The 10986-nt window shown below is 50.7% G+C and overlaps 5 protein-coding genes across 5 annotated transcripts; 2 read left to right on the forward strand and 3 right to left on the reverse strand.

Annotated features, from left to right (window-relative positions):
* Positions 1-5: 5 nt before the first annotated feature.
* On the reverse strand, positions 6-1018 carry N7537_011115 (putative mitochondrial outer membrane protein (Sam35); the record flags this gene model as incomplete). Its single annotated transcript, XM_056902169.1, has 3 exons — positions 6-401; positions 464-703; positions 782-1018. 3 exons carry the CDS (start codon positions 1016-1018, stop codon positions 6-8), a joined length of 873 nt encoding a protein of 290 aa, XP_056747456.1.
* A 571-nt stretch (positions 1019-1589) lies between these two features.
* On the forward strand, positions 1590-3400 carry N7537_011116 (copper fist DNA-binding domain-containing protein; the record flags this gene model as incomplete). The annotated part of the gene is made up of 3 exons (XM_056902170.1): positions 1590-1624; positions 1677-1837; positions 1896-3400. The coding sequence occupies 3 exons, from the start codon at positions 1590-1592 to the stop codon at positions 3398-3400; spliced, it is 1701 nt and encodes a 566-aa protein (XP_056747457.1).
* Positions 3401-3870: 470 nt separating this feature from the next.
* On the reverse strand, positions 3871-8428 carry N7537_011117 (ribosome biogenesis protein URB2; the record flags this gene model as incomplete). The annotated part of the gene is made up of 2 exons (XM_056902171.1): positions 8374-8428; positions 3871-8304 (listed from the first exon to the last, which is right to left on the reverse strand). The coding sequence occupies exons 1-2, from the start codon at positions 8389-8391 to the stop codon at positions 3871-3873; spliced, it is 4452 nt and encodes a 1483-aa protein (XP_056747458.1). The 5' UTR covers positions 8392-8428.
* A 210-nt stretch (positions 8429-8638) lies between these two features.
* Positions 8639-9345, forward strand: N7537_011118 (MICOS complex subunit MIC10). The gene is made up of 3 exons (XM_056902172.1): positions 8639-8724; positions 8859-9009; positions 9235-9345. Exons 1-3 carry the CDS (start codon positions 8650-8652, stop codon positions 9282-9284), a joined length of 276 nt encoding a protein of 91 aa, XP_056747459.1. The 5' UTR covers positions 8639-8649; the 3' UTR covers positions 9285-9345.
* Positions 9346-10540: 1195 nt separating this feature from the next.
* Positions 10541-10945, reverse strand: N7537_011119 (uncharacterized protein; the record flags this gene model as incomplete). The annotated part of the gene is made up of 1 exon (XM_056902173.1): positions 10541-10945. The coding sequence occupies one exon, from the start codon at positions 10943-10945 to the stop codon at positions 10541-10543; it is 405 nt and encodes a 134-aa protein (XP_056747460.1).
* Positions 10946-10986: the final 41 nt, after the last annotated feature.

The following is a 10986-nucleotide window of genomic DNA, read 5'->3' on the forward strand; positions in this document are numbered from 1 at the left end:
TACATTCAGAAGAATTTCAGTAGTCTGTCGCGGTGTTGTACAAGATTGGGATGCTCTTTGAGCAGTTGTCCCAGCCGGTTCCGTTTCCAGCCCAGGGTATCATCCAGGATCAGTTGAGTGTAGGCAAAGACGCTGGCATCGAAGAGGCCTGGGTTTGGCCGGCCGAAAAAGTGCTCGTCTTCGCCGAGCAAGGTGGATAGCGCTTCGAATGCGCCACCCGCATCGCCTTCCAGGGCGGCGGCATCGATGTAGCGCGATGCCTTGAGGAGCTCATCGCGGGCGGCCTGCTGGAGCTGGTGGGCTAGAGCGGCGCGCACGACCGAGTTTGAGGTTGTGGGATTCACGTAGAGTCGGCGTGCGACGGCGTCGAAGTTCTCACTGTCTAGGTAAAGCATGTATAACTAGACACATCGGTTAGTTCCTTCGAGTCTGCGTTTCGTTTTTGATAGGATCATGTGCCTACCCAAGCGCTGCGTATCCGGTTGTCCAAAAGCGAGGCATAAACCTCGAACCGCAGGTTCAATTGTTGTTCCTCCTCGCAGTGAACTTGTTCAATGGCCCACTTTTGGATCTTGTGTGAAGGGATTGGATGCGAGGAGTCTGCAGGCAGAGAGGGTAGGAGGAAAGGCAGGGAGCCATTCGGCGATGCATGGTTGTTGGACGAGGTGATCTCAAAATCAATCCCGACGAATTTCAAGTATGCCTAGGGCGAGGCCGATCAGTATGGTTCCGACAGGGACGGCTACACGCGTCCATGCATGTGAGTATAGACGGCACGAACCTGCCATTTAAGACATTGAGGATTGAATGAGGGTCGGCCATGTCGTACACCAGATGCGTCGGCGAACACGTAGAGCTGGTTGACATTGTCGTGCGGTCGAAGGCGTTGAGGGATCTCGTTGGCGGGATAGGTAGTCAACGGGAACTTGTCGAAGAGGCGCTTGATGGGAGCGGGAACAGTGAAGAATGGACTGGCATTAGAATCTTCTGGAGGGCCGTCGGCGCCTTTGGGTGGCATTGTGGTGGTATGGAACTTTCCAAATGTCGCCAACGTCCACAAGTGTCCCAAGTGCCGTCATCGAAACAATTCCCACGCGCCAAGCCCGAACAGGCAGGTATTGCCTTACCTAATAATGGTCAGGTACTGTCCTCCCCGCACCCCTTTCCGCCTTTTTTTTCCGTCTTTACTTGGGAATAGCGTGAACTTGCTGTGATCTATGGACTATTTTGGATCAGATGGACTCGATATCTTAGTGCTTATTTCATATCTTGTGGTGTTGGTGTTGCGATCACATCAGCCTGGTCTCTCCCGCCAACGTTGAAGAAATCTGAACCTCCACTTTGCTCCGTCTCGACTCCACCTTCCACTCTGATCTGCTCTCGCGAACGAAATTTTGACAATACGGGCATACATATGGACTAGTTTGTCGCGAAATACGAGGCGTCTGACGGTTCTAGCGAAAACGGGCGATTGCATGCGCGGGGTATCGACTAGCCTTTGGGGTTCTGCGACTCACGGTTGCGCTATTACGAATCAATCTTGCGTCTCACCTTAATTTTGACGGAATCATACATACCTCTTTGCCAATATGCCTCTCGATGAAGAAGGCGCCAAGTGGTCCTGGTAGGAATATATCGTATATTGATAATGAAACCGGGCTAAAGAGTTACACTAGTGAACCATGCATTCGAGGTCACCGATCGTCAAAATGCCAGCACTTCGATCGACTCATGATGAAAGTACCTAAAGCCGGGCGCCCTCTTGCAAAATGTCCCCACCCGAAAGGAACCTGCAGCTGCCAGAAGACATATGCCGTGATGGTCCGCATTCCGAAAGGTATACCTTTGTCACCAAACTACCACACATATGTTTGCGTTGTACTGACTCGCCCTAGGCTCATCGTGCTTATGTCGTCCGCTCTATAAAGTTCCTATGGATGCCAATGATCCAACTCAGTCACCCCCGCCCTCCATGGTTTCCACATCCTCACCAGCTCCGGGAAAGGTCCAGAAGTCTGGCAGAAGACAAAGTACTATGCAAGCAGCACCCGAAAATATAGCGCGAGCATTAGAAAATATGCCAGACAAGGTCAAGCTCGAGGATGGAGCGTCGAATTTGGTTTCCGACTTCTCTTCACAGCTCGGGTTAGAGGGTTCACAAAAATCTCCCACTGCGTCTACGCAAAACCAAAACACGCCATCACCCATAGAAACCACCAGGAAAGACTCGCAGTCTCCCCAAGCATCAAGCTGCTGCTCTCAAAAGCAAAAGCCGAAGGCACCTACGCCGACTCCAGCTCCTCCTGCGGCTGCTTCTCCGGCCCAGAATGGTGGATCTTGCTGCGGAGGGTCTCGTCCTTCCACGACAAATCTAGCCATGTACCCAGAGGCCGGCCAGCAGCAATCCCAACAGCCTATTTCTTGGGATGATCAGAATTACATGCAGTTCCCCATGCCTCAAATTTCCCCATGGCAGAATTCCTCGATTCCCACGTCAGGAGACTACATGCATTCCGCCATGCATCAAGCACGTCCCCAGCACCCAAGCCTCCATAATGGGTACACGGGAATGATGCTACCACAATCTCAGCCCCAAATGTCCCAAATAGGGATGCCACTCGGTGTGACTTCGCCGCCGTCCATGGCCTACTCAAACCCGATGAACGGTCTTGGAATCATGCAGCCCTCTATGGGTCCGTACATGCTCAACAACCTCGAGCCTTCCTACAATGCACCATCAGCCAGCGACTCTTGTAACGACTGTCGTTGTGGAGAAGATTGTCAGTGCCTTGGCTGCGCTGCTCATCCATTCAATACCACAACCCGGAAGCATGTTCAAGAGATGGGTGCGATCATCACCTCTAATAGCGATGACAAGAATCCGGAAGTCATCAACCCTTATCAAGCCTCGCCTTACCAGGGAGGCACACCCTCGACCCCATTCCCTTACTTTATGCAAAACACCCCTTCAATGGATCATGGTTTCCAGCCGATTCCATTTGATAGCTACTCGGACCCAAATTCCACCCTACCCAGCGGTTACTCCTCCCCTCTGTCGGCAAACCACCATCTGAACCAGCAGTTGATGCATCCTTCGGAGTACTACACCCTGGAATACCCAGTCGGGCTACCAAGTGCCTGTTCTGACATGACAGGCAGCTGCCAATGCGGTAGCGACTGCAGCTGTGTTGGCTGTCTCACACATAGCGGCCACAATGGTCTTTCTCTGGACGTGCCTATCCCAGAGCACCCCATTTCTAACACAGCGGACAAAAAAACTCAACCTTCACGCCATGTCCACACAAATTCCGCCACGTCTCAGACTTCGCGGATCCCGGTATTAGACAATGTATCTGTGCCCTGCCTAAGTCCGCGTACACTGGAGACTTCCATGATCTAGAAGATCTACGGCTTGATAATTTCTTACTATGTCCTTTCTCTCCTCTCTTTTTCCCCGCGCCGTTTTCGAACTGCATGATTTATGATCTCCTATGATACCCTATCTAGAATCTATGCTCTAGACGGCCACAGTAATAGATTGCCTGTTTGAATGTAATCTGTTGAGTTGAATGTTCAAACTATTCCAGTTATCGTTTTCTTTTTGCCTTTTGTAGTGTTTTTTGCATCATTGCTTTCAAACGAAACTCAACTAGATCTAGACAAGGTATGTATGTACGTATTGGCGTAGAAGTCAGAGCCACCCGGGTGCCGGGGCACTTTTGCATACCCTAAAACCCCTAACTTGGACATTATTTTGTTTAGACTTCTTACTTTGAAATTAATATGATGATCATCAATGCATTGGGGGATATCATAATTCTTAAGCAAAAGATAGTGTACAGGTAAAGGACAGTTATCCACAAAACCAAATCAACCCTTATTCCACTTTCCGAACTTCACATAGTCATCATAGAGCGACTTGAACACCGCACGACCAGAGACATCGAGCGCAGCATTGAGCGCACGCATAGACTCACGCGACATGACATCCAGAGCCGCATACAGACCAGGCAAGATAGCAGCCTTGACCTCCGGTGATAACGATCCACGCAGCGAGCACTGCGCATACTCCATGACAACATATTGCAAGTACTGACCGGCAATACGCTTCGCCTTCTTCGTCTGATCAGTCAGGGCCTCACGGGATGCACCAGGCTGGGGACGAAGAACCGCCGAGACGGTAGGGTCGCACAGCGAGGTGAGCAGACGAGTGTAGTAGGTGGCGTGGGAGGCGTCGAGCGGGGCGAGCCAGAAGGGCTGTGAGAGGGTGGGCTGGAAGCGGGAGCGGCCGCGTTTGCGGGACCGCGCGAACAGACAGCCAAGCAGGCGCTGCATGGCGTTTACGACTAGGTGGAAGCGGCCGCCGATCTTGAGACGTTGCAGGCTGAGTACGACGCCCATTAGTCGACACAGGCGGGTGTAGATGGTTGGCGCGTAGGCGGGGGAGATCTGGGGGCCGATTTTGGAGGAGGCGCTTGCAATTGCGCTGAGAATGCTGTCGATATTGCATTGGGTGAGACTGCGGGTGTGGCTGCGGAGGAGGAGGTCTAGACATTCGGAGGCGAAGCAGAATTGGTCGATGCTTGTGCTTTGGATGATGGCTTCGGCGAGGGACGTGCAGAGGAGGGAGATCTCGCGTGCTGTGGCGCTTTCTTTGTCTTCGACGGGAGAGAGCGAGGAAACGGCGAGGTAGAGCACGAGAAGTCTGTAGCCGGCGTTTTCACCAATCAAGCCAAGTCCGCGGACTTCGCAGATCGTTTGGGTGATCTTTTCCACGGTCATGGAGCGGAAGCGTTCGGTGGTAGTCCGGATGAAGAGCTGCTGATCCTCAGCATAGAGAGACTGAAGGGCAAGAGTCTCGGCGCATTGCAGGACTGGCTGAGCAATGCTCTGCTCGGGTCCTTTGCTGGCAAGAAGACGTCGTCGGATTAACCGAGACGGTTCCGAATCAACGGACATTTCCATGTAATTGTCAATCTTGGACAGGAACTTCTCCACTTCAACGTTGTTTGTGGCTAGATCTTCGAAATCCTCTAGAGCATCGATGGTCTTGATAAGAGTAATTGTCTCCTCCATCTTCTGCTTCCTGCACTGGTCTTTGACATGTTTCATGTCAGCCAATACAAAGTTGAACACTTTCTGGCGACAAGCGGCAAGTTCCTTCTCCGAAAAGGCTGTCTGCAGCTGCTTGCGGTGGACCCAGAGCTCTGACAAAGTCAACCTCAAAAGGTAACAGGCCATGGAGTCACGATCCACCTGCTTCATTTTAGCTGTTTGCTTCGATGCCCGGACGAAGAGTTTCTTGAAAACCTTGTTCCGCTCATCCTCAGACGAAACCATGAGCTTGGCCGATATCGCGCGGTGCAGGCTTCGGAATGCTTTCATGATCTGGAGGTCGAGGTCGGTACCCTCTAATGGGACGGCTCGAGCAGCAGTCCAGATGGGGTCCCAGTCACTGGTCAATGTGGCATCGCATTTAGGCATAGCAGCCAGTTTCGCCATCATCGTAATAATTCCAATCGTGACATCGGGAGAACTGTCCTGCTCAAGTAAAACCTTTTGCAACTTGTTTAAAATGGTGGTTCTCAACCCGCGAGTGATCAACGGGGCCGGAACCCTCTGCAAACTCTCGATGAGCAATTTGCGATTGGAGGAGTCTTGCTCGATGCTTTCGTTGAGGAGGAGAGAAAGATCAGAGACAATGAAGGGAGCGTTAAGCATATATTCGTGGCAGACCACACTCGCCCACGCCTGGAGGAACTTCGCTTCCTCTGCAACAGCTTCCAAGGGCAACGACGACGAATGGTATTGAGCAGCTGCCAGGGACAGGATATGACGGAACAGACGAGATCGATCATCAGAAGAAATAAGAGCCCAGACTTCCGGAACTCTGACAAGGGCCAGGAAGTAAGCTAGGCCAAGGGTCGTTTGGGAGTCCACAGTATCTGTGCGGCCATTCCAGGGCGCCTTCATCGACTTCTTGGCATCCTTGGTTGAGATGGAGGTGATGAGGTCGGTAACATCCTTGGTGGCTTTAACGAATGAACCTAGCTGCTCATCACTAGCGTGTGCCTTGGTTGCAGCAATCAAAAACTTGTAAGCCTCCCATGATTCCAGAGGAGCGAGTTGAATTTTGGTTAGGTCCTTGTGGTTGCGATGAACAGTCTTGGCGGCGACTTCTACCAATGACATAATTGCACTTGCCATGGTATTATCGGCTGACTGTAGGGTGTTCTCTAGGAAATTCCGAACCAATCGCCACAGACGCCATCTCCAGTGCAGAGCCTGCTTTGACGACAGAGTAGAGGTTAGGGTTTCCAGGAGAGATGTCAAAGTCTTTTCCGATTCTGGGAATGTCGAGACTCGGCCACGGAAGCTTGCCTCGACAATAACAAATTTGGCATAAGACTGAGGGGTTTTAATAACCTTGCCATTTTCAGCTCGCGTCTCGATAGCAGCGGTACGCATCTGGGCAGCAATATGCGTCTCGGTGAGGGAAGTTCGCATCAGTTCCGAGTAAGCATCTGCCAACTCATCATCTTCCCAAACCGAGAACAGACTCAAATTGCTGTTATCTTGGCGTGCTTCCTCCACGATAACGAGTTGGTTGTGCCACAATTCCATGAAGCCGGGCAGATCTCTTGCGGCGGCGAAGCCTCGCAACAAGGGCAGCACAACCTTGCTCTTGATTATGTCGTAGTTCCCCCGTTTCCGAGAACCACTTTCTCGCCACTGTAATAGAACCTTGTCGAGCAATGCGTCAAGAAGCTTACGCGAATCACGCAAACCGGAGTTTGGCAAGAAAATATCAACCCCAAGACTGATAAACAGAGCGGTTACATTCCACTGCACCTTCTCAAGGCCTTGTTCGAAAAGACCAGTGTAATTGGCATGCGCCAGAATGGTGTGAAGAGAGAGACCGACATTACGGTCGAGAGCTACCTGGAGGAGGTGTTCCAATACCGAGATAAACTTGGAAGAAAAGGTGGCGAAGTCTTCTTCCTTTGCAGTAGAGAACGCAAGCTCTGCAACAGCGACGAACAAAGTCTCCAACCACGGAGCTTCATGTGTCTGCCTCCGGAATACATCTCTAGGAACAGCACGCACGGCGTTGTCAAACAGCTCAGGAAGAAGCTCCACTGATCGCCAGGGATGCATACAAGCTTCATTGCTTGCTTTATTTTCCTTGGCCACCGCAAACTCGCGAATGATTGGTCTGAAGGTATCAGTCACTGGTTTCACTGAGCTCCAGTCAGGCTCATCCTGAGAATAATCGATGCCAGAGCTTCCACGCTCAAAGAATGCTGCACGAGCGGGAAGCAAGACATGAAGGGCAATAATGCGTTCAATCGCATGCAGGAGAGTGGCCCGCTCGTCGGTGTCAAGTTTGGCGGACCGGAGGCAGATCTGAAGCCTAAGCGCGTGGGCGAAGCAATGTCTCGCGAAAAATTCATTGCTAGATTTGTTGTCCATATCATCTTCACGGTAAGACCTCGATTCCCACAGCTCCACCGCCGAAGGAAATACGTATAGCAAGTGCTGAAGATCGGTTGTTTTCCCCTCATGCGAGAACTGCTTGGCAGCCACGGCGGCTACACGGAATGCTCGGCCCAGCAGCATGGCCACGGCCTCGGGCTCGCCCCTCAGCGCAAGCTTCAGATGAGAGTTTGCCACCCCATCGGTGCCTAGTGTGCGGTGCGCAAGTGTCACAAATCCGTGTAGACAATCTAATGCACGGATGAAGGCTAGGAAGCATGCTGCGGGGTTCTGACGTTGCTCGTCGACGTCTACGTCCATGGCGTCTGCATCATTCTCGGTTGTCATTCTCTTGCGTTTTTTCCCTTGGTTTCCTCGGCGATCATCGTGTGTCGGGGATCCAGACAGGGTGTGACTGGACTCGGAGTCAGAGCTTAGGCTTGCAAGCCCGTTCCCCAGACCGGAAAAGATATCGGCCTCCAAATCTTCGAGGGTATCACATAGAATCGATAAGAATTTCTGGTCCTTAAGAATAGCAGCGAGGTTCTTCGGTGAAATCAGGTCGATGAGCTGTCGTAATAAAAGGAACGAAGCCGCGTCCACTCTGTAGTTCTTCCCACTTCTCAGTCTCTTCAATAGCCATCGCAGAACCCATTCCTCCTTCGGGGTAGCGTTTGTTTGAATCCGAACATCTCGGTGAACTTCCGGGTGACTTTCACACAGTGTCAAATCCAGACCGATAATCTGAGCCGCTTCGTAAATCTGGGTTGTTGGACTGGCGGTGCCCTTTTCAAGGCGGAGGAGCGCCTCTTGCGATGAGCGCGGACGCTGTAGAAGCGCAACACATTAGATCCCGGGAAAAAGACATGCAGGATTTCAAGATAACACTTGACTTACCTCCGCAATCAACGGCATCTCGAAAAAAGCAAATTATTCAAGAAAGTGGATGGTTATTTGTCGAGGGGAAAAAAAAAAGACTCCAAGAAGAAAAACCGCGGATTGCTCCGACCGCCTTTGACTGAATCGACTCGGTCCGCTAAACCTCCCAAACTCCTTGCACTCCACACGCCTCCATTCACCTCTATAATTCCACATACAACTGGTTCGTGTTTTACCCTCGGAAATAGCTCCGACCCAATTGATACTTACTTTTGCCCCGGTAGATTTATCGCAATGGCTGAATCCAGTGAATCCGGGCCGATCGCACGCGCCACCAAGCCCGTCAGCGAGGCTTTGCTTAACGAGAAGGTATGAGCTAGCTGAATCCTCAAATTGGAGACGTTACAATATATCATCATACCATTGATATATATAACGATTGTCTTGGTCTGGGAGCAAACATGGGAGAACCCGTTGGCTAACCGTTAACGTCATATAATTAGTGGGACCGCGCCATCTCCTCTGTGCTCATCAAGTCCTCCCTCGGTCTGTCTTTCGGTGTTGTCTTCTCGGTTCTCCTCTTCAAGCGCAGAGCTTGGCCCGCGTGGGTTGGTCTCGGCTTCGGTGCCGGACGTGCCTGGGAAGAGGCTGATGGTATGTTAATATCTATTTTTCGTTTGTGTTTTAGAGAGACTTTTTGCGAAGTTGGAGCTTCGGGTCACTATGGGATAAGCTCCCTTGAGCTTGGGCAGAGCCTGCTTGCTGTATTTTTCTCAGCATCGAGCTTCGCAGGCCCCTCAACAATGACCCGACTCTCCGCTTTTCCCCGAGTCTGCCTATCTCCAAGATCCAAGAATGACTGAGCTAACTTATACTTAGCCTCCTTCCGCCGTGGTGACTCCCCTATCAGAGATGCCCTGCGCCGCTAAATAATGGCTTCCAAGAGTGTACGATACATTGTACAGAAGGCAAGAGGCCATCAATAAATGGTTGTCTCCGGCCCAGAGAAGAATTGGTATACCGGTATTCACCAAACCACAATCAACACCGAGCAAGGTGTTGCCTTGAGATTTCCCCCCCGCCTTTCGAATTAAGAAACATGATTTGAATTGAACATGTCCTGGCACCTCACTTCCAACACCTGCCTTCAGTAATTTCAGATTTTGGTTCCTTATGAGAACGAAGAGACAATTCCATACAAAAACGCTCAAGTTGTAAACGGCACACTTGGATGGGCCTATTGTATCAATTTAGAAGCAATACAACAAAACAAGGAGTTACTGATGCTTTGTAATTTTTTTGTAGTATATTGCTGAGTTCTCTCCATGATCTCATTTGTGCAAAAAAATAACCAAGATGTCCCGTCCATTTTGTTATCGTGAGAACAACATAATTTACTTTTCATGCTGTGCTATTGTTACATCGATTTGAAATAAAGCTAGGCTCTGTCCTTCCTTTCCGTTACGACTTCTTCCAAGCCAGCTGTCACCACGACGTAAATAGCTCTTGGCGCTGGCAGACATATATGACCCGGCACAGGTCAGAGAGGTATGAGCCAAAGCGATGAGGAAGAGAAGTATCTGCACCGGCATCAATGAGCAACTGGACGATCGCCGAATGACCCATCTCCATCGTCAATTGTACGACCCTTCCACAGGAGCATTTGGCAGGTATTCTCGAGTCTCTATAATAGGCACCGAAAGGCACCGAAAGGGGGCCGCTGGGGGGGGGGGGGGGGGGGGCGCCTAGATCATGATACGAAACATTAACATCAGCGCCATGTTCAATCAGCAATGCTACTATAGTTGCATTGCTTAATCTAGTAGCCCGGACGAGGGGAGGTTTGATATCATCGGACTCCAGTCCTCTACACAGCAAAGAGTCGTGGTCCTAAGAGATCGTATCGGGTGGGCAAGGCCGATCAGATTCCTCAAAATCACAGCTGACACTGTATCCAAGAAGGATGTTAGCGGTTGTAGTGTCCTGTTGCTCCACCGTGAGAGCAAGAGCTCTAGTACATGAGATTCTGTCCGTTCTTTGCACGAGAACCTCGTGCCATTTTATGTTGTCTGTGTTTCACTGCCATAAATAGGGCCGGTCCATGTTCTTCGTAGATAGTGTGGTTTGTGTCAGCGTCGTTATTCAGCAATAGATTGACTAGATCGAGTCTTCTGTGCTCCACGGCCTATTCCAATGGTGTAAGGGTTATTTTACTCCAAACATCTGGTATAATATCTAGATCACAGGGCGTTTGGTCGCACTCGAGAATCCAGACATTCAGATCCATGCCGTAATTGAGAATGTGAGAGAAGACATGCTTGCTATATCCGGATTTCAATGCAGCCGCGAGTGCTTCCTTTTTATGCTCCTTACTAGGAGGTTCAACCACCGCTGGACATATAGAGCCCGGGACAGCAATTTCAGGCTTAATCGTGGCCGTTTCGTCAGTGGCAAGATTCTGGATAAAATGCAATTCTTGGGCTGTCAGTTCCCTTGATTCGCATGCAGTATCATCCCCAGGATTGAGTGAAGCCTTCTTGTTTGCAATGTTGCTCTCGTCATTGACCCGGCCAATTGGTAGCCACCACATAGGAAACTCCTCGGAGGCTTTTTGTCATGTATACGTATACC

This window comes from Penicillium hordei (genome assembly GCF_028827395.1).
Source record: "Penicillium hordei strain IBT 12815 chromosome Unknown utg000006l_segment0_segment0, whole genome shotgun sequence".
Classification (NCBI taxonomy): Eukaryota; Fungi; Ascomycota; class Eurotiomycetes; order Eurotiales; family Aspergillaceae; genus Penicillium; species Penicillium hordei.